Genomic DNA, 23447 nt, shown 5'->3' on the forward strand with positions numbered 1-23447 from the left:
GCGCTGCTCGTGGGTAGGCAGAGAGCTGAATGCAGCAGGGTGCCATGTTATTGCAGATGCACGCGATCCCGGCATTTATAACACACGCTCAGCTTTCCCGGTAGTACGCCGAGCTATTATGCAACCCGTCAGCCCAACAGCATACCACATGAAGCAGCAAATCAGTGCAGGAGTTGGACTTTTTTTTTTAAAAAGGGGGGGGGGGGGGAATTAAGTGTGATTTTCAAATGCTAATAGTTATGCTTTTTGTATACCCTATGTTGCATATGGTTGTGTACACACAGGCTCTAACTGTAATTAAATAAAAGACAAAATTACAGAAATTACAAAAAGAGATGACCTATTGAGTCATCCCTGGCTCTAGTCCGTCCCCTGGGGCTCAGTACAAGATGCTTCCTAGTGCTGTGCTGTAGTGCTTTTTTTTTTTTTTCACAGAAAAAAATAGCAACAATAAATAAAAGCAAACAAGAAAAATAACTTCGCTGTTTTCTCACACTTTACAGGCAAGGATCTCAAAGTACTAAATTTGAACTGATGTGAAACAGCAGACTTCAGGGAGAAGCTGGTATTCCTGTGATTGCTTCCTTTTTCATTATAGAGAAAAAAGGATTAAGAAAAAGAAACAGGCCTTCATGTCCTTCTTGTCATCCACTTTGCAATTTCAAACCAAATCACAAAGTCACATTCCACCGTGGAACCATTCCCATCTGATAAAGTTCTAATGAAATTGATTTCATCTTAATAATTCAGAGACTATTTACTGCAGCTAAATAGTTTTGACATAGTCTAGATTTTATACAAATCTTTGCCGACCGAGTTTATTAGATATGTTACATGCATAGAATCACCCACATACATTATATATGTCTATATTTACCCACCCTTGCAAGATACGTACCCCTATTAAAAAAAAAATACATTGCCATGCAAACATTTGATATACACGCAGCTTTGTTGATCGCCCTGCACCCACACATCCTCCCTCACTGCCTGCTTGTCCAAACCCCCCGAGTTCTCCCCCAAAACACCCGGGAGCACCCCAGGAGCAGCTCGGTCCCCCGGGAACCCCGGAGCTCCCCTCCCAGCCCCGAGCCTCCAGAGCCGCCGGAGCATCCCCTAAGCAGCAGCGGAGAGGAGCAGCGAGCAGAGGCCGCTGGGCGCAGGCAGGACAGGAGCCCTCACACCCCCTTCTTTTGGGGGAAGACCCCCGCGTTTGCTTTTACCCCGCGCACCCCCGGGGAAGAGGGGAGGAGAGGGGCCGGCTGCGGACAGGGCGCAGCGCCGGGACCCCCGGGCGCCTCCCGGCGATGCCGCAGCCGAGCCGGGCGCCTCCTCCCCGGGCTGCGAGGGGCATCCTCGCCCCCCTCTCCCCTCTTACCAGGCGAGCTTGAAGCCTTTCATCAGTACGGCCGCCGCACGCCGCTGCCCGCGTCCTTGGCTGCCCGCTGCTCGCTCCGCAGCTCCCAGGACATGGTGCGGGAGCCCCGGCCGCCCAGCGCCCCCCGGCCGGCGCCGAGCCCCATGCACCGAGCCCCCCGCGGCGGGGCGAGGCCGTCTCCCGGCCCCGGGGCCCCCCCGGGGTCCCCTCGGTGCCCCCCCGAGCGGTGCAGGGCTCCCCGCACCCGCAGCGCCACGCAGGGCCGGCCCCGGCCGCCCCTCGCTGCTGCTGCTGCTGCTGCTGAGCATGTGCGGCGGCGGCCGGCCCGCCCCCGGCCGCGGGGGGACCGGGCAGGAGCCCCCCGAGGAGGGCAGGGGGCTGCCACGGCCCCCCCGGGGTCCTCGACCCCCCCCCCGGGGTCCTCGACCCCGGTCCCGCAAGGGGGGATTGCGAGTTAGGGTGCGGGAGGGGGATGCACGCTGCTGCGCCCCAGCCTGGCACCCAGGGGTGCCGTGCATCGCCCCCAGGCCCTGGGTTAAGGAATTCCCAGTAACTGAAATGATGCCCTGAAATGATGGGGGGGGGGGGTAAAGGCTGAACCCACAGCCCCCCCGCTCCAAGCACCCTCAGCATCTCCCGCACTTCAGCACAATTCAACAGCAACAGAGGAAAGAGAGCAGTGAGGTGAAAGGGAAAAGACAATAGCAGCTTAAAACTTTCCTAAAACTGATGGTCATTATTTTACGAAGTCATGGGCCACAGCTAGAGAGACCCTATCCCCGTCTACAGTTCATGTCAGAAGGGAATGATAGAGAATCACCCCCATAAACCCCTAGCCTCCCCTCCGTTCCCCTCCAACCGTGGGTACAAGTCCCAAGGCTCCTTTCTGCCCTACAAAGCTTTCTGGGAACATTGTCCTCCACACCAGAGGGCAGTGATAACACGATGCCCACATCACCTCCACGAAGCAATAAATGTGCTTCTGCATGGTGCTCAAGAACAGCACCAGGGCCATTTTTTTTTTTTTTTTTTTTTTTGTGAATGAAGCTCCTGAATTGTGAACAGAGGGACAGAAGCCAACTTCCAGTTCTGAACTGAGCTGGAAATCACTGTTGTAGGGCTTTGGGCACCCCAGGGCATTTCAAAATCACAGGTGAAAGGAAACAGGAGCACAGCAAGGGGGCTGGTGGTTCAGAAATTTTGCAGGTGACACTGAAGTGTCATTCTGGGGAGGTGTAAAATGGAAAACTCATCTCTGTGCTAATAACTCCATGCAAGCAGCTCCCCAAACACTTGTTCCATCAGTCAGTGCCACGCTGATGAGTGCAACAGCCAGGGCAGGGCATCCTCCAGCCCCCAGCCTGTGCAGGGGCAGGCACGAAGATTTAAAGCAAATGTTTGAAACAAAAGCTTGAAGGGTTTGTTTTGGACGTAAAAGTTGCAGCATGCCTTTTTATTCCCAGCCAACCTAGCCATAAAGCTGGGCACATGCACTTCCAAACATCACAAACAGGGTGGGGGAGAGATTCAAATGTCACCCCCACATAGCCTCAGATTCAACCCTCCTCAGGTCCGGCCTCTGTCAGCTGCCTGGCCTGGCCTCATCCCGGGTCCAGAGCCACTTTCCTCCATGAAACGCCGCACAGCTGTGGCCTGCAGGTTGTCAAGGAGGGAAGCAAATCACAATGCTGTAAAATGGGTCAGGAGACCTGCAAATCTGGGACAGGCTAATGCTGCAGTCACATGTTTGGAAATCAAAGCTCAGGCAAGAAAGGTATTAAGAGATAAGCAATCACGTATTTTTTTCAAAATAATGTGAAGGTCAGGAAATTATCAAAGGAAATCGACCACTTCAAAGGAGAAAGTGTCTGTAGGAGCATCGGACTGGCAGATGCTGCCACCACTGCCACAATTCAGCTAGCAGGAGCCTTGCTGAAAGGCCCGTGGGTCGCCCACCATCTCTGGGGAGCCCCAGGCACGACCCCACTGTCACTGCTGGGCACGGCCTGGGTTCTGCATTCACCTGACTGGTCCACCTGGGCCAACTAACACTGCACAGGCAAGCCCTTGCCTTTTTGCTCCATCCTGTGCATGCAACCACTCCAGGGAAAAGACTGATATTAAAATTTAAACAGGGTAACAAAGGAGCATATGTACATATCAAGAGAGGTAGGCTATGCACAGCCACCCTGTCCACCTCTGCAGCACTAAGAATACTTAGTCACACGCACGTTGAATTCCAGATAAGTCATCTACCTACTCCATCTTGAGCATCTATCCCGTACACCAGGAAAATGGGAAAACAGAGAGGCAGCACGGGCAGAATCGGGGCCTGAAGAGATCAAAAGCAGCTTCTGGCTCTGCCACAGAGCTCTGGTTTGAAGCTAGGCAATAGCCTCTGTGCCTTTTCACTTATCTGTGACACTACACGTTTTAAGGAGACATCCATTACATTGTTGTAATATCTTCAATGGCAGTGGATTGCGGATTGTGAGTGAATACAGCTGATCTTTGATGACCAGGTTTTGCATGTAAAAGAACTTCCCCAAGCCATTCTTCTTTTGGCATTTTTTTTTTTTTTTATTTTTCCCCATGAATGGTAAAAATGGCAAAAATAGTATAAGTAGTGGTGTAAACATGACTTTTCACTTTTGTTTTGATGGTTTTTTAAGAACAAGCACAGTAGTTGAAAACAAATTTGAGAGTGGGCGTCTTTTTGGCCAGCATTAACAATCACAACCCCCTGAAAACACGATGATATTGCTGGCTCCTTTACATCTCACCTACCATGGCCTCTGCTACCTCGCATAACCAACACCGAGTTCAACAGCAGCCCACCTGAAGCATTCGGAGCTGCATTCTCTGAAGTGCAAAGCTTAACCAGAGCAGCAGGATCATGCACTGCGGACGAGTGCCTTGTAAGCCGCCTCTCTTCAGTCACCGTCCTCTCCTCTCGCCCACCTGGTGCTGCAGTTGTGGCTCTTGTTGCCCTTTGCCTGCCACCTGTGCCCATGCCAAAAGCCAATCTGCCTCTTGCTAAGCAACACTTCTCTACACCAGCTTCCTCCTTCCTCTTCTCCGTTCCTTTTCTATCCCACCTTCACCCCTCCCTCAGTTACGTCCTAACATTTGTTGACTCGTCATCACATCTTTTTCAGTGTTGTGTTCTCATCTCCCTTCCATACCCCAATCATCATCAGATCACCTTCCCCCCACCATCTCAACCCATTTTTAATTAATTTCTCATACCTAACTCCTTTCCTCTTTGTATTTGTTTGTATTTGACCTATCCACATGGAGCCATATGTATATTTTCACAATGACTGCCCTTCGTACAGGATGTTGGATCAGATGTTCATAATTTCCCTTCTAGCTGTAAAATATATGTCAAATTATTTCCTTATTGCAATAGAATTATGATTAAGAAAGGGACCTCATTTTTGACTGCAAGTATTACAAACACAGTTACTACATGGAAACAGCAAATAACAATAAAACAAATTGACATGGTGCCTGTTTGCCCTGTCTCATCCCATCTCTCCCCACAAGCAAAAATTCCCATCAACTTCAACAGGGACTAAATAAGATAATTTGGATCCTGGCCTATCGCCAGTAACATTTTTGAATATTTCTGGTCCAGAGCAAGGATACCACAAACACAGCCTCCCGGGGGGTTTCTGGTTGCTTCCACGCCAGCCAGGATGAGGAAGTCAAACAGCACACACAAACACTAAAAACAGCAACAAAGTAAAAAACCCCGCAGAACTTTCTCAAAGCGAAGAAAGACTTGGAGATTCTGAGTAGCAGGAAAAAAGGACTTAGAAAAAAGACCGGATATTTTCCTGACCTGTAACTATAAACTCTCAAGGCCACATGAATACAAAAAAAAAAATGCTGTAACAAAAAAAAAAAAGCCAAGTTTTCTTTCTGATCTCCAGCTCAGATGAAAGAAGCACCAAATGCTGCTGTCCAGATGGGACAGTGCTCTACATTCCCCAACACGTCTGCACGAGGTGGCAGGCAGCAGTGAACCAGGTCTCGGTGTTCTCCCGCGATCCAGTCAGACCACAAGGAGGGGGCAATTCCCACACAGTTTTGGATCACCTCTTGTGTCACCTCCCTTGCCAGGGCCTGGGTAAGAGCTGGAAGCAGGGACCACTACTGAAATTCATATGACAGCATTTAATACTCAGCAGAATTTCACTCACCAGCTAGTTATTCTGCATTACCCCATTGTCCTTTTCCCCTTTGCCTTTACTTCTGCCGGTCCTTGCTGAGACAGGGATTGCTATCCATCACAAGCCACAGAAATCTCAAAACACCAGCTCTGAAGTACTGTACATGGGCATCTTTTCTGGCTTCGCTCACCTTCTAGTCATAGCCTGTGAGCAAAACACAATCCCTCCGAGATGGAACAAGTAAGTCAGGTGCTTTATGACCTCTTCCACCCCGAAATGTCTGAGAACTTTCCACTCGCAGTACAGAAACAGGAGCCTTTCGGTGTCAGGGGAATGACAGACATCTCGCTGATTTATGTCCCACGTTTCCAGTAGCTGATTACCTGGAGAGTGATTCATGCTTTCCCAGGAAGCATTCTAGCATCATTTGCGCTCATGTGCTTTGCTAACAGGTTAATTACTTTTCCCCTTGGCTCTCAGTAAGGCAACAAGGAGAAAACAAGCAGGGCTCCTGTTTTTCATAGCCAGGTACCAGATAAGCCAAGATGGGAGGTGCCAGGACGTCATGATCCCACTGCAAGGTGCCCCGCAGCACACAGGGGGAAAAAGTTCGATTCCACCAACAGTTCCAGGGCGATTGCCCTGCGATCAGAGCCACAGGCTAGAAGTTGCTCAAAGCTGTGCCTCTCGCTGCTCTTGATGGGCTAAGGCCAGGACCATTCTTTGGAGCGCCAGGAAATGCCAGTCCCTGCGGTACCCTGGAAGGTGCCCCAGCAGAAAAGGAAGCAGCAGCACAACAAAATGGAGAGAGGCCGTGGAAGTAAGAAACACCCTGCTGCTGCGTCTCGGGGATGCTCTCAGCATTCAGGCTGAGAAAAATAAATGTTAGGCTTTCTCCACAAATTCTTTGCTAGCCCAGGGCGACCCCAGCAAGATGAACCAGCATCCCTCGGAGGCTCCACATCAGCCAGAACTGGGGTAATACAGATACAAAACAAGAAAAAAAACATGGATGGAAGTCTAGTTTCAACAAAGAATAGGGGACTAAATATCATCTGATGTGGTGTAAATCCAAATAAATCTATATAGTTATGATTTGAACATCAATGGCATTTTTTTGAAGTTGTATCTGTTTTAGAAGGCTCAAACTACATATATTTTCCACTCTGAAGATGTTTTCCTGAACAGATAACTAGGCTTTCAGTATCTCCACACCAAGATGCTGCTTTAACATCTCTCTAGATCGTGTTTTCCTTCAACTGAAAACAAACTATAAAAAGCAGGTGCAGACAAAAAGGTATTTCACACTGACTTTGTTGGTTTTGATTGAAAATATCTGTTTTTCAACACAGAAAAGTACCCCAAAATGACAAAGAATTGAATTTGAGCGTCTTTTTCAGCTGGTTTCAGTGCCACTGGCCCTTCAGGCTTTGCAGTGGCAGCTTTTTCCAAGCAACACGCAGCTGAAGTTTGCACAGACGTGGCAGTGAGGATTCCACCTCTGTAAAGGCACATTTACCCTGAAGTACTTCACACAACGATCGCCCAAAGCCACAAACCCTGCCCTGACATGCAGCCCGGGTCCTGGGGCCAAGCAGGGCAGCTGTTCACCAGGGGCACGCAGCCTTGCGGGAAATGGAACTGAAAGTACGCCCTGCTTAGCAGAAATGAGGGGGGAAAGGGAAATTGTTTACTCCACGTGAATTCTAGCTGAGATTTAGAAAAAAGCCCTATGATCTGAACAGCAGCACAGTGCTTTCTAACCAAGGAATTACCCCAGGTGAAACCGGTACCTCCTGGAGCACAGGATGCCTCACTGCTGTGCTACAGCGTCCCGTTCAGAGCAGGCTCAGAAGCATTTTATAACTCCTAATGCCATTTCCCTCCCTTTCCAAATTCCAGCTTTTCAACCACGCTCAGTTTCATGGGCTGCTGAGGTAACAGCACAACGGGATATGTTTGCAGACTTTCCCCATGCATTCATCTTGCTCTGACGCCAGGTGCAGCTACGCTGGCGGCAGGCTCGTGCTAGAAAACAACCGTTTGCTGTGAACCCCAACCATGAGACCCAATGATCCGGGGTGAGGCAGCTTTGTGCTCCCCAGCTCTTCCGAGCCACACTGAAGCCGTGCCGGGCACACATCTCCATACCCGCGGAGCTGCAGGGAGCAGGACCTGCAGCCTGGTACAGGCGAGCAGCGCAGGCAAGGGAGAAGCCTCGCAGCAAAGGGCGGATGCATCTATAAGCTCATATTACTTTCTCACCCAGCCCTCCCCCCCGAGATGCTTTCCAAAAAAATAATTAGGCTGCCAAAAGGCCTTTCTGCTCCACCAGACAGGCTCAGAGTGGGAACCTGCCCCTAAAGCACCCTCTAGCGGCATTTTAACATCGAGCAGCAAAGCAGGCTGCAGCATCCCGGCTCTGCCCCGGCTTCCCTTTGGGCAAAGGAAAAACTGCCACCGACAGTGATGCAGGCTCCTCTCCCTCTCCCCCATCCCCACCTTGGCCTAGAGCATCAATATTTTAGGGCAGGAAGATTTTATCTCACACCTTACAAGAAAAGTAACATATAGAGTCTGCAGCCACAATATCAACTCCTTCCTGGAACTCGAATCCCGTCGTCAACCCCAGCACTAGAACCACTCCCAGCATCGGGGGAAAGGGTCTGGAGAAAGCAAAAAGGGTGACAAAGTAAGAAGGTGCCAAGCGAAACCACTTACGCACAGTGAGGCCGGCAGCATTTCCATCCTACCTTTGCTGTCGCCATATCAGACGTCTCCATGTTTTCTGCTTGGCCTACCAGTAAATGAGACCATTGAAGGAGAGGGAGAAAAAGGGAGAGTCAAAAAAAGGATGTGGAAGAGAAGACAAACAATTTGACAGATGGATGAGAAAAAGCGAGTCACGTAAGAGCTAGCCCCAAGTTTTCCCTGCTGCCCCCAAAACGGGGAGGAAAGACGTCTCAACCTGATGGTCCCAAATTCAATTCTTGACTGAGTCTGGCACAAAATCCAGTAATTTGCCAGCCCCCCCAAGTACAATCCCCCAAACCCCTGCTACCACCCCAAATTCTAGCAGGATGCTGAGGAACAGACAGCTCCCTCCTCCCAGCTTCAAGTCTGAGCTCCCGCAGGGAGGAGGCAAGCAACCTGTGCCCCCCCCGGGGAAAAGGCCCTGCTGCTTCCTCCCTCTCACTCTGTGGGAAATGAGAGGGGCACAAAGAGCCCCCCAAGTGGGTGCTTTACAAGTCAGGAGAAAGGCAGGCGGCAAGTGGGTCTGGGCAGTGCAGGGGGCAAGGGAGGAGAGGGCAGTGGGGAAGGAAGAGGCAGCTTCTGGAAGGAAAGCGTGAGAGCAGGATAGTCAGACAGGTGGAAGCGCGATGCCACAAAAAAAAATAAGCGTGCCAGAAACAGACCACGTAAAGAGAGATGAACATGTGCAGAGCAAAATGCAAAGAGGAGGTTAGCCATCTGCACCCTACTGAGAACACTCACCTCAGAACAACCCTCAGAAATTACTGGGCCTAAACTAGGAACTCCCTGGAGGAGCACACCCTCAGCTCAGACTGAAACCAGCAGAGCATCCTCCAAGGTAAAGCTGTCCCGGCGTCAAAAAGGCTCCCAGAGCTGCCGAGGCCCTGCCCGGCTGCGGCCGGCCCCGATTGGCGGCGCAGGGTGACTTCACCCAGCCCCATTCATCACCCAGCTTCTCCCTCCCTGCTCCTGCAGGCTCCTCCTGGCTGCTTCCCTACAGAAACCGAGCCTGGAGCCTGTTCGCCAGCCAGGAGCTGCCGCACGCAACTGGCCGGAGCGCTCTGGCAGAGCGGAGCAGAGCAGACAGACGTGAGCAACCCTGGCCGGGAGGGAGGGAGGGAGAGGAAGGTTGGGAAGAGAAAAAAAAAAAAACACTGCAGAGCTCAGTCAAATTAAGAGCCTCAGAGGGCTAGAAACAGCTCTGCTTGAAAGTGCTTATTCATACAGCGGTGCAGCACGGCGTGCTCAGGCACACGGCCGGCACACAGCACAGCACGCACAGACCGGTGGCACCAGCAGATGATCCTCAATGCACCCAACAGTTCACATGTGTTCAAGGGCAGCTACCTGCTTTCTGCAAAACCATACTCATTTCCTTGTCCACACACCCCATAAAGCAGGGTTTTATTAAATTAAGTGTATTACATTCCATGCTATATTAAATATATACACAAATACTGGTGTATTTCTGGCATTTGTTGCAGTGCATTCACACAGTCATCTGCTTGTGAAAAATCAAGGCTGCTACAATTCCTTCACCTTTTTATTTTGCATATTCAAATGTACTGACCCCATTCTTATCAGGGACTTAAACCCCATCTTATGAAAACACCTAGATCATCAGCCATAGGATGCAGTAGGATGGTTTTGAAAATTCGTTCAAGTATAAACACATTCAGGTCTACCTCTATCCCAAGCATTGCTGTGGATATAATCCATCTTCAGCCTGCCCCAACACCATGCACAAAGAGCACCACCACCTGCATTAGTTTTACTCACTGGGATAAGGATCATGATCCTTGTCGCTTGGTGAGCACTGGACGGATTTCCAAATCATTCCCACGCTACACCAATGAGAGTAGTACTACAAGTGTACCGCATGCAGTGCAGAGGTACACAAACAGCAGACGCAGACAACCTGCTCTCCAACCCCTCTTTTAGAGGGCCGCCAAGTCCCTCGGTGGCAGTTTACTCACTCACATGCATTCTGCCAGGAGTACTCATAGCAGCATGACAGAACAGCCTGCCTCATAAAGGACCTTCAGCAAATCCTAAGCTAGAGAACCAGTAAAGCCCAGCTTCGCATTTCAGAAGAAGCTGAATTTCCATGTTGTGCTCTCTTTATAGCAGTGGCTATAAAATTCCAGCAGGGTGTAATAGCTCATGAACTTAACAGCAAACAGGAAATGTCTCCTGAGGAAGTCCGCTTTTCGGAAGCGAGCGACTCAGTATGACACACTCAAGTGCTGGGTAAGAATCCAAAGCTTTGTGAACAGCTACAGCAATAGTGTCACATTAGTTTGGGGTATGTGCTTGTAATTGCCTCATTAAAGCTATCTTACAAATTGGAAATTGTTGCTTGTTAGCGGCACTACCTGCAAGTGTCACTGCCCAGCCTCACACAGCCACCGGGACATCCCCGGACAGACACACCATCAGGGCTTTGCTACTGGCCAGGAATCACAGCTCCAGCTTCATGCTAACCAGAGCGACTTGCCTCAGAGATCCAGCAAATAACGGAAAAAGTTACTTATTCACGTAACCACACAATGGAAACATCAGTTGGCTCGAAAACCTGTGACCTGCAGGCACAGAGACCAGCATGCTGCCCCCAGGGGCACTACAGTTTGATTCTGCCATGTGGTAAGAAAAGATCTGCAGGAGCTGGGGGCAGCAGGCAAAAACTGCGCCTCTGGGGAATGTGCAAGCAAGACAAAACCTGATAGCGACAGGACTAGTGGGATGACAAACTAGAGGAAAATCAGCAGTGTTAAGTGGAGAGAGAACAGCTATGAAGAATGGCAGAATGCAAGAAAGAGGTAGTTTAACTGTTAGGCACCTTAGTGGAGAGGTACAGATCCCCAGGAAAATGTGCCAGATGGATAAATTCTTGAGTCCTTCCTGAAGTCAGCAGTGTCATGCAGCCCTACAACCTCTGTTGTCGGATGCAATCACAGCATCCGCAAGCTAGGGCACACCTCCATTTCCCAGGGAAAAATCTCAGAAGGGACTCTTTCTTTGCTGCAGCAGCTGGGAAGTCACGTGAGACTTCATTCCCAGAAATAAAATATGCATTTCACACTCCTGGCATCATGGGAGCTGTAGTCATACTGTACAGAACAGAAAGAGCATGTAGCAAGTAAGCCACTTCTTTCTGTGCTATGAGTAGTTTGCTATGGCATGCAGATTATGTCTTCAGGTCTTGGAAAGGAGAGCAAGGCAGAAGAGCATCACAACAGAAGAGAGAGCTTTGGCTATCCCAGAAGAGAAGACCAGAGAGAAGCTCCTCTATCAAAAGGTGAAAAGAGAATAATTCCCTAGAAAGATCAGCAGCATCAGAAAGATGGAGAAACTGGGACAATTCGTATTGCTACTGCTTCTTTCTTGAGCAATACTATAACAAAAGAGGGCTGCTGCTTTCATACAACGCCTTCTGGATCTTTTTCCCCTCATTGTCTCATGTGTTTGAGCTCAGCCTTCCATTTACACGAGATGGTGCAATAACCTTTCCCACCCCCAAAAGAGGCTCATTCACTGTGGAAAGGGGCAGGCTAACAACAGCAAGTTTTATGACTCATGGCACATTTCATATGCCACAAAACCCCTCCTTCATTTGCATTTGTCAGGAAGTTAAAAGCCGCCTTCTAATTTTACTTTCCATCGCGAGTTAACATGCAACCACCAAGGAGAAGGCACTAAGACTGCATTATCTTGGACAGAAACACTATGGGCTGATCATCTCCCTTTTCATTAAGTCCAGATATTCTGACTAACAATCTGCTCTCTCAAAATCAGAGAATTTCAGGGTGTCTAACAGGCAAGACACTTTGGATCCTAAATAGTCTTTCAAGTACAGTGAGCTAAATCTTTAAATATGGTATAAACTTGAGCGTTTGGGCTGGCACTGCTTAAAGGATAATCCATAGACGCACACAGGTAGCACACTGGAGAAACAAAGCCTTTATCTGATCTGCACCCATGGAACATCTAATGCAATATCCTCTCCTGGATAAAAAATTTAACCCCAGATGTTTCAGGTAAACAGTGAGAAACCTTGTGGCAGGAACATGCACCACAGTATTTTGGCTTTAACAATGAAAACCTACAAGAACGATGGAAATCATGAGAGAAAAAGAAAAAGAAAGGTCCTAGATTCCTCTTATTTCTGAAGCCTGAGAGAGAAGATCAGAAAAAGAAGCTTGAGCAGTGGCTCAAGACTCAGGTCCTGGACAAAAGCCTCTGGTTTGCAGACAGAGGCATCTCAGCCCTGCAGTAGAAGCCCCCTGCAGCCCCAGCGCACGCTCCTACACATTAGAGATCTTCCAGTAGTTGCAGCAACAGGGTGGAACAGAGGATGATGGGTTGCAACTAGGAAAGCCATACAGAGGATGACTTATCTCGCTGCGTCACATCCCACCAAGTACCACACACCCCTCATTTGGTAACCCAGAATAGAGATTCGGAGTTTGAGGGCACGGGTGCATGGCAGGTGCTGCACAGGTAAAGCAACAGCCCATGAGGCTCACATAAGGAATTCTGAACGTTTACACGGCTAAGCCTAAAGCGAGGATCCTTTTCCACAGCAGAGAAATGCTACCACCTTACAATGCCTGGAACTCCAATAGACCTATACCCCTCCAGCAAGGCCCATGCAACTGCCATTTAAAGAAAAAGGTTAAGGGGGAGAGAGAGCAGCTAACAGCACACCACAACTGAAGATTTGGGGTGGGGTACTTCAGAGGGAAGGCAGAACAAACAGTGGAGAGGGCTTAAGGACAAAATTTAGGTCAAACTTGCAGGAGCAAAGGAGAAAAGCAGAGGTCTAGCAGGGGGGCTCAAGGACAGCCCTTGGCGAGTACAGATTGTAACACCTGACCTTGTTACGATGCATGGCGCGGCGGGGAGACGCATGCTGCCATCTTATCACCGAAATGCACAACAAATACTCTGCAAAGGCCAAGAAAGAAATGGATGGGAAGATAAACAAGGAAAGAGGAGAGGGAAAAGAAGAAATGCAGAGGTCACAGTGAGCACTCACACGGTTACAGTCATCTGCAGAAAGAGGGAAGTCTGTCCAAGTGCCAAAGTGCTCCCCAGCAACCTGAGAAAGTTGCTTCAGCAGCGAGGGAGCAGAACGCTCTTGAGTCAAAAGATGGAATCCCAGCTTGTTTACACACGCACAGGAGTTTTGGGGAGAAAGCAGCACCGAGAGGTGACCTCAGAGTCCACCGTGGAAAGATGTAATGTCACCATTAAGACGGTTCTGGGATGGCTCCTACTGCTATTACTCTGCAGTTTGGCCCCAAAGGGAAGCAGCAGTGACTTGGCTGATGAGAAGGCAGAGCGATGGAGAAATCTCCAAAGAGCTTGCTCTGCGCAAGAGGCACAGGTTTCCTTTCTCTGCTCTCAGATTTCTTCTATCACAGGCGATTCAATTTTAAAGGCACAGCCGCCTGCAAGGCTCTGCTGAATTTGCAGCTGCTATGGGATAAGGTGTAAAAATCTGGGAGAATAAAGAACGATTCTCTAAAAGAATTTGAGGTTGTTAATAGCCAGAATGAAGTCCTTGTGTCCAGAATTAACCAGCCAGAGTTTCTCTTGAACCAGACTGTTTGCTCCCAGGTAGAAGTTAACACCAGCTATCCCATGGTTCCCAGAATGTGTGGAGACAAACCGGTTCAAAGATCAGCAGCGCTACCAGATTTCTTCCCAGTAAGAAACATGGGTGTTGAGCTCAGATGAAAGCCAGAGGCTGGTCTGCAGAGGCAACATCCCTAAAAGGATGCTCCAAGCCCAGCTGGTCCATTACAAGGAGCCCTCCTGCTCTTTGCCTTTTCTGCCAGGACAGCCAGGGCTCTGATCCACTGCTAAAAAGCAGCAGCTTGTGCAGCTGTTGGACCTGCAGCCACCACAGGGCACCTGGACACACTTTCTGCTTGCAGACGAAGGTGCCCCCTTCTCCCACCAAATGGGCGCTGGTTAACTCTTCTTCCCACACAGCACTCTGCTGAATGGACATATGATCTCAGGGCAGAGAGGAAGCGTGTAAAAAGAGGCAGGTAAAATCCAAAGCTGCAGGAATATCTCTCTGTAAGATGCATAACACTTAACTACCTCTTCCTTACATAATGGAGTTATTATTTAGTGGACTATGTTTCCAAACAGCATCTTATTTCCAACATTCATTGAACACAGCAAGAATTGAGTACATACTTACCATCAGCACAGAACTCCCCCCCAGCCCCCGTGTTGTTTCTGGTGCTTTATTTTGTATTATAACTCATTTTAAATGCTCGGTATTTCCCCATTTAGACAGCCAACTATAAAGTGTAAAGATGCACCTATTTTCCAAGGTAAATATTGCAAAAACTTGCATGTACCAAAGACAAATGGCACTAAAAGCATGGAAGAGGCCACGATAAAGTGTTTGTGCTGACTGTAAAGTTACGAAAGAGCTGATTTGTTCAGGGACACACACACAGAGCAATCTGTACAAGAGATAGCACTATCTTAGGAGAGTAGCAGGATGTTTCACCAAGCAAATCCAAAAGAACCTTAATTCCCAGTTCAGGTAAGTGCCCTTAGATTTTGGAGGAATTTTTATCTGTACAGAAAAATACCCTGCACTGAGCAGTTTCAGAAACAGCTGACGACTGCACTGTAAACAAGGGCCTAGAAAGGTCTCTATAAGGGCACAAACATATGCATTCAAGCTGAAAAAGAGCTGATCCCAGATCCCCTTCCAGGGCTCGTGGTCTGCCGGAGTCTCAGGGGAGGCTGAGGCAGCAGCATCCCTGTTCACCAGCACCTCCTCCTCCAGCAGCAGTCCAAAGCCCAGGCAGAAGGGTTAGCCTCCCCTCGTGCATCCAGCCTCCCTGAGCAATCAAAGACAGGGCTGTGAACAGCAATGCCAGTTCTGATTTCGATGTATACGGTAGTCCCAGATTCTCTAAAAACTGAACTGGGAAGAGAAACAGAAAAAGATTTTTAAATGCCTTCCATTTCTGCCCTTTGACATGTGTCAGTCCTGTCTGCCAATTTACTGGCTCAACAGATGGGTTTTAACCTGCTTATCCCTTCAACACTTCCCCCAGCTATTCACTTGAGTATTTATCTTCTTTTGTATGCCTACTGCACATCAAACAAGTCACTACCAATTAGGAGAGTAGGACCTGAAGAGCTGTAAATCATCCTTTTTTTTTTTAAAAAAAAAAAACACCTTTGTTTTACTGCACAGCATCGATCAGTCAGCCACACCACAAAACAGAAGCAACACCATACTTCCAGATCTTTTCTCTGCAGCTGGGGTGCCAGGCATGCTCACAACAGGACTCATAGATATGCTGTGGTTTCTGATGACATCTCGGTTAAAATGTTTCCTGCATAAAGGAAGGTGGCTTTCTACCACTGCGAGACAGAGGTATTGCCCACATGGTGTTCTTCTGGAGGAAACCTTGCACTAACTTTCAGCACCAGTTCATTTCTACACATTAAAGAGATCACTGGTGCAGTTAGAGCTCCCATACCACGTTTGGGTACATGCAATATAACTCAAGGACAAATACAGCTCCTAGATTCATCCCAGGCCATGCCCCAGTTTAAGATGGCATCTATACATCAAAAGGGATGTGTTCTGCAACTTAGGAACCTCCGGCCTATAGATTTGAAGTCTAATTCTGGTTGTACAGCAGTCACTCCCCATGTCACTGCATAAACCTGGCCAAACACTATCTGAATTTAGCAGCAGGCTCCCTCAAAAAGCATCACTCCTCTGCATCTTTCAAAAGCCTAGCTCCGTCTGTAAGAGGCTAAAATCAATTAAGTCCTCTGAGACCCTCTGATGGCTGATTTTAGAGCAGTATTGAAGTTTTAGTACTGCAACAGAAGTTCGCAAGGGCTCTGAGGCACAGCACACGCTTTGTTGTAAGGTGAATCCACGCAAGGGGTCAGCAGCTGACAGCACACTGCACAGAAGCCTGCGGACAAGGGCCAAAGAGGCTTACGCAGAGAGCAGGCAGCCTGTGAAAGGAGATGGTTTACAGCCCTGCACCCCAGTCTCCTGCCTTCGCTCCCACTTCTCCACACACCTTAAGCTAACAGCTGTAACACTGACAATCCTAATGCTCCCCAAGGACGCAGAGCTGATGGGGTGACCGTTACCAAAGGTCTGCAAGTGAAATACTTACACAGCTGAGCTCTTGGTAACAGGAAGGAAGGCTGGGTAGAGTCTGCCCAGGGCCTCAGATAAGGAAAAAAAGGGACAGTGAAATGAGTCCTCTCCTCCTCCTCATGTTCCTGAGCATCACGAGCTAGCAATGCAGCCACATGAGGCCTGCCAGACCTCCTCTGTGTTCAGTGAGATCTGCAAGGCACACTGAGGTTTATCAATGATAACACCAGTCCAGCAGACACAGAACTGATCAGGAAATGGAGAAGCAAGATCTGAATCCTGGTTTGCCCTGCTGTTACATCTGTTGTAAGACCATGCCTTCTCCTGCAGCTGTTACTGACCTGCATGGAGGTTCTCACGCTAAAACCTCTACGTCAGAGCCAACTTTTCGGAAGGGAACAGGCAGGTATTTTGCCATGACTGCTTGGAACAGAGGACTGAATTAAGAATGGTTTATTTTTGGTGATGGAGGGGATTTGCACAATCTATTCTACTTATCTGCACAAAAACTATTCATGGTATCAATTAAACTGCCTCTCAGCAGTGGCTATCAGCTAATGCCCAGAGGCATGATATTACATTACTACAGAAAGCATAAAATAACCCTGTTCTCAAGCTTGCCAATAGCTTTGAACTCAAAGCTTCAGACTCGCGTGCTGAGCAACAGCAACAACAAAGTGCATGAGCACGAGCACGCCAATTAATCCTGCAAGGTCTCCTCCTTGCCTCTGGCACCAGTAAGAGGAGCAGGAGAGGTATCTGTCCCTCCACACCCCCCTGTCACAGAGAAGGGAAGTACAGGGACTAATACCCTTGCTTTGAAATCGCAAAGCACTTTTAATTCAATCTCCTTAAGACTAAAGAACAAGAGTAGAAAAGATAGTGAGTGGAGCACAACTTTGATGAATCAAATCCAATACTGACTTTCAATGAAGAGAGCACCCTTATCTCCACTGACAGAAGTCGACTGAGGATTTTAGGGAAAAGGGATGAGACTTTCTCCCCGATGGCTCAACCCTCTTACAGGGCAGACCCACTGAGCTGGGATGCCAGGTGCAAAAGACGACTCTCAGTTGAACACAAAGACAAAATTCATCTTATTCCAGCAGCTTGTTAGCAGCCTGCCTTATCCAACAGAGCCGGATCCAGGCAGACTCTAATTAACAACAGCCCATCTTCAAAAGGAACAATGCTGGCGTATGAGGAACACAGCAGGTGCTATTTCCATTCACAACAGCTCCGCTGACAGTAGCAAATCTGGCAATCTGAGTGGAGGAGAGCTGCTCTCAAACTGTTCTTCTGTCTTCTACAGCCGAGAGTCAATGCTGGGGCTCAGGAAGCAGCAGCAATTAGGAAGAGGGAAGACACTAGCTCTGACCCTAAATATTAACCATCTTTCCTATGTGACAAAGGAGTTTAGTGCCATTCTGGTTAAACTCCTCCAAAGTTAGTCCATTTAACGTTAAATCCAGCTGACTAAGGAACATTTAAGGGAAGTATGGATTTTAATCTAGCTCCAAAGTTACTGCAAGAGCATCAGGGTTCTGATCTGGGACACTCTGGAAGCTCAGCCTGAGCTCTTTCTCCACAACAGGATATTTAGCACCACTTTTGAAAACCTCCTTAAAGGTCATGCTTGAATCCACCCCTGATGAATAATAGTTATTCAGGTGTTTAACTAATATTAGGACCCTCACTGCCAAGGGAAATAGCTAACTTTGCTGTGCCTCCACTTGCAGGTAAATGGGCACACAGTACGTTAATACCAGCTTCTCTTCATGTCAAGGGGGAAAGGGATGCAGGCTAGGAAGATGCAGCATAAGCAAGTTATGGGTACATTGCTAAAATACGGAACTCCTACTGACTTCTTAAACACCCCAAGGATGTAACTTTGGCACAAACACTTTCAAAATCTGACCTCCTTTCAGATCTTCACACAACTTCTTGGAAATCCAATCAGGAAGCAGAATTTCTAAAACTTCTCTATGTCTTGAGCCATTGCCTAATCTTTTTACAAGCTCTCGCAAATTTTGATCCATTGTTTGAGAAACACTTAGTAGCTTACGCAAAGGAAAGCAAAGGAAAAACAAGCCCCACAGCCCCGGAATTATCAGGACAAGATACTGTGCACACTGGGGGGCTAATTAAGCTACAATCAAGATGTAGGGCATATTAAAACAAAACATCGTAAGACTAGCTGTTCCCCATTTCCTCCATTTTGATATGATCACTGTAAACTGCTACCTGCTTCTCTCCTCTCCTTTTCACGTCCTACTGCTTTCTATCCCCGTACTTTCCACACTCCTCTTTTGACCTTATCAGTGTGTCTCCTCCTCAGACTGTGTATGAGGCTGAGGACTGATTTTCCCTCCAGCTCAGTAGCTTAATATTTACTCTTAATTAAAACTCCCTGCATCCTAAACCTGATAGGTACTTCAACGTCATGACAAAGAACAAGCCCTTGGTTCAAGCAGAAGCAGGCTCATGACCTTAGACTTCATTCAGATGAAAGCTCAAGGCAATTCATACATAACCTTGTGTTGTTACAGTGACTAGTAACTGTGTATGTGCACACATTTCACCCAAGTCTCTGGCTGTCTACATCCCAACCCTGTCCACTCTTTGAATTAGTTTAAGTCAAGCAGCTACTGCAAGCACAATTATTTGGACACCAACTCAGCTCCACTGCTTATCTTCATACTCGTGTGGTTGGGGTGATTCAGCATCTGAGCAACCCACAGACTTAACTCACCATCTTTCTTATCTGTTTTCCTGAGGTTAGAAAAGAACTGCCCTCCTCATTTCACAGATGGAACATGAAACGATTCACCCAAGCTCACACAGACAGCAGGCAGCTGAGCCCTGAGTCCAGGCAAAATCCAGCTCTCCTTCTAGCCTGCCTCTTTGCCCTTACATGGCTCTAAAAATACCTGCACAGCGTTTATTTACCCCAAGACAAAATAAAAGCTGTATAGGCTCCCTGTCAGCATAAACAATCAGGTATGATAGACATATGACAACTTACGTGACTTTGCAGAAGGCCAGCTTTTTCCTCAGAGAAGATACACGCAAGTGGCAGACCTGCTTCACCGCAGTGCTGCAGGACACCTTGTCAGGGCACGGGTTCTGGACCATGGCCGTACTTCGCACTGCACCAGCCAACAGCAGCGCTCACACCTCAAGGAACACAACTGCTAGGGAACACCGAGTGCATCTGCCAGCAGAACAAAACTGAGTCTTCTCTGAAAGAGCCTGAGGGTTGGAGCACAATCCTTGGAAGTCCATCACTGAGCAGTTAACTCCACTAGCAGCATTCCCTGGTACTATCTTTTACAGGAAGAGCACACAGTTAAGATCTTGGCTATGCCTAAGTCTAGATGTCAGCCATCCTCAGCTATGTATTCCTCTCCATATATTATTTTTTTTTTTTTTTAAATCTCAGAGTCAACATAGCAAATCAGCATCCCTTTATTTGGGCTGGGGTAGCTTTCAGCACTTTTCCAGACGTACCGAAGTGGGTGCAGATCTTTGCTTGCTCTGCTCTGATCCTTCCAGTGCAGCACAGACTCCTGCCTGCGACACCAGGGGCAGCATGCCAAGAGAAGGTGCACCCTTTGGTATACACCACATGATTTCTTGCCGTCTCCTCTTCTGCTCAGCTTTTACCACAACTCACAGGACTGCTGAAACCCTTGTTATTTTTACTTACAGCTTCTGTACGGTAAGTCAATGAAACAAGCACAGGGAACTGCCTGTAGGTCTTTACCATTTCAACTGAGAGGAGAACTTGAAACCTGTGGTTGGAGGACCCATTGTTACTGGTCAAAATACTACCACATAAGGGCAGTGAGAAAGTACCTCCTCATTCATTTGTAAAAGCCTGGCAGCTTCAAGATGCTTCAGAAATAACCTTCAACTTTGCTAGTAGGAACAGCAAGCACTCAAAGATTTCATTAGCCTACTTCACATCTTACAGGAAAATCAAAATGCATTTCACTACCAGAGACTTTCTTGTCAAGTTTCACAAACAAGAGTCACTGCTATCCAAAGAAGCTGTACCAGCAAAGCTTCATGCAATTACTTCGGCAAAGGAAAAAGAGATAAAGGCAATTTACTTGCCTTCATATAGGTCATTTTAGGATCAGTGTTTTCCATGAAACCAAACTGAATTGAAATTTTATCTGGGCAGTGAGAATGTTGCAGGTCCCCTGATAACAGAGAGGTCAGCATGCTCTTTACCACCCTGGCTCTGCATAAATAGGTCTGAGCTCCGACAGCGCTCCAGCTGAAGCATCTCTTCCAGACACTAAGATGCTCTTGGCACCAGTCTAAAGGCTCTCTTTTAAGTCTACATGTGAAACCTGCAGCACTTCCAAATTATTCCCATCTTCCTATATCCAGAAAACCTTCATCAGAGTATTAACGAAGCCTAACCTTGTTTAACCTACGGAGTCCAAAATCAAATATAACAGCATGCATTACACAGTAATTACACATTACTGGTATAATCTAAGTGTCCATCTGCTTTGCTGTCAGATTCTTTATTTACTGGTTGCAAACATCAATCCCCACTGGTCAATTACGCCAGGCTCCACAGCACCAGAGAGACTGATAATTGGAGCGAAACATATGGAAGAAAAGGTTAGCTGCAACTACCAAGTGCTAATTCAGAGCCAAACTCTGTTGGGATATTAATTAGCTCTTCAGGGTCAGGATGTTCTCTCAAGTGAGTCAATTCCTCAGATGCCTCCTCAGCTGCTATTCAGTTCTTACTCAATCCATTGGCCTCTGACATCACAGTGGGGAATCTGAGTTCGGTAAGAGTTTACCCTCCTAGAGTCAGTCAGAAAAACCTTCGACCTCAGAGACAGCTTGTGAGGAATAACTGTGTAACAGAGCTGAAACAAAGCTCTTCTCTGACTATGCCACAATAAGAGCACACAGAGCAGTAGCCACATTCAGATGCTTCTCATAATCCACTATGCAGCAGCTGTGATCCACAGTCACAACATTAAGGAAAATGCGACAACTCCCCTGTGCAATGCAGCAACAAAATAACATGAATTTCAGAAACTGAATATGAGACCAAACACTGGGCCCAAAGGTGTTATTAGGGAAAAAGGCCTGCAGGAGCTGGCCCTGGACAGAAAGGTGATTGCAGTTCAGGGCTCATAATTCATGCACAGCAGAAGAAAAAGTGGTTTCGGGCTCACAAGATGAACTGCAAGATAGAGCAAAACTCTTAACAATCATATAGCCCTCAGCAAAGCAACAATAAATCACACACAAAAATAAGCATTCTTTTTTCAACAGCTTTTGTGCCAACACTGCAGTTTAAAGTAGTCATTAATCAACCCTAAGTACAAGAAACTTAAGTTTCTTCTCAAACTTCACAGCAGTTTTTACCAAGCTGCTAGAAATGAGCTGTAAACACCTGGGGACTGTCCCCCCACATCACATGTAAAATACAGCAACCAGTCTCAATATTGTACTTGGTAGGGACAAGAATTACATACAAAATTTCACTTGTACGCTCAAGGATCAGAGCTGCTAATGATCAATACACAGGGGATTTGATGAAGCTTTCTACATCAGCTAAAGTTTCAGGGAATTAATCTGAGAATGAGCCTGAGAATAAAATTCAGGCTACATCATGGGCTGGATGAGTTTGTCCTGAGTTCTACTTTTAAGTACATGGAAAAATATGTCTTTTTTAGACATTGATAAGACCAATTAAGTCATGCTTTATTAGACATGTGACATTTCTGGTAAAATAACTGAGAAACGGAGGGAAAATGAGGTCTCAGTCAGCCAGGCCCATCTAATTTTACTGAGTGGTTCCAGGAATTTCCCCCAGTTGAGCATGAACAGACTTACCTGTCGTCACGCATGTGAGGGCTCAGGAATCGAGACGAGTCATCATCGTGGCTGCTTTGCTGGCTGCTCTGCTGACTGCTGCAATAGAAAAAAAGAAGCAATTAAGACAGATTTTGGTAAGTCCCTATCAAACATTTTGATTTTAAAGCCAGAACAAGAAAAAACACAAGCTTCGTTCTTCATATATTTAGAGATGCAAAGAAAAATATAAGGAAGTAAGCTCATATCTGACATACAACAGGAGTGACTGGTTAGAAGCCTCTTACTCCCACTCAGTCATGCTTTTCTAAAAACTTTCAGATACAGAAGTAACCTTGCACATTGTCTACAAAGTGTTTCATCACACCACCCCGCAATGGTTTCATACAGCTTAACGTTCAACTACCAAACCACTATCTGTTCATATACCCCCGCTTCCGGACAGCAGGACAAAAGAGCAGTTAAAGAGAACTCTTTTTAAGAATGAAGCAGCCAGAAGTGGTCACCACCAAATTTCTAGTGGAGAGTTGCATGCTGAGCCCACAAGATGTCACTCTTCGCCTTTAAATAGGTAATTTGGGGGTGTTTTTCTTTTCTTTTTTTTTTTTTTTTTAATTTTTTTAAATCCATTCTATGATGTTGGCTTTATTCCCTCCTAGCGGCCTCTGCCTGCTCCATCAGCGTTCCTGCTTCTCACTTCTATAGCTTCATGTTTCTTCGCAAGAGCTTTCCTTCTGAGCCCTCGACAGGTCTGATTCTGCCTTCAGATACCAGACTGCAGCACAACGCAGACGTTCCTGGGGCATCCTTAATCTGCACAGCCTGGGCACCCTGGCTATGGAGCCATGGCAACACAGCTTCAGCACAAACTGTCCAGCCCCACCTGGGACACTGGATGCATTTGCCTGAACACACACCATACTAAAACACTCTGCGTTCAGTGCTAGAAGAACCCAAGCAGCTCAAATGAAACCAGTTCAGGTATACAGATGCATGCTGCGATCACAGCTTCTACTGCAGTGTAGGCAAATCTATGTAATACATTGCGCATCACATACAGACTGCCCAAAGGCACAGAAGCAGTTTCAAAAAGGCCCAAATTGCATCTTTT

General features: G+C 47.5%; 1 protein-coding gene across 3 annotated transcripts in view; it reads right to left on the reverse strand.

Annotated features, from left to right (window-relative positions):
- GRAMD1B (GRAM domain containing 1B) overlaps window positions 1–22429 on the reverse strand; it is an 81072-nt gene extending 58643 nt beyond the window's left edge. For 2 of the 3 annotated variants that reach the window (XM_035555749.2, XM_035555746.2), the window contains exon 1: window positions 1379–1656. In XM_035555749.2, the coding sequence (XP_035411642.1) occupies window positions 1379–1401 (23 nt within the window). In that variant the 5' untranslated portion in view covers window positions 1402–1656. Of the gene's footprint in view, window positions 1–1378; window positions 1657–22357 lie in introns of those variants that run through there. The other variant, XM_050715055.1, reaches the window with a different exon arrangement.
- Between the last annotated feature and the right edge of the window lie 1018 nt (window positions 22430–23447).

The sequence above is a fragment of the Cygnus atratus genome, chromosome 22 (assembly GCF_013377495.2).
Source record: "Cygnus atratus isolate AKBS03 ecotype Queensland, Australia chromosome 22, CAtr_DNAZoo_HiC_assembly, whole genome shotgun sequence".
NCBI lineage: Eukaryota > Metazoa > Chordata > Aves > Anseriformes > Anatidae > Cygnus > Cygnus atratus.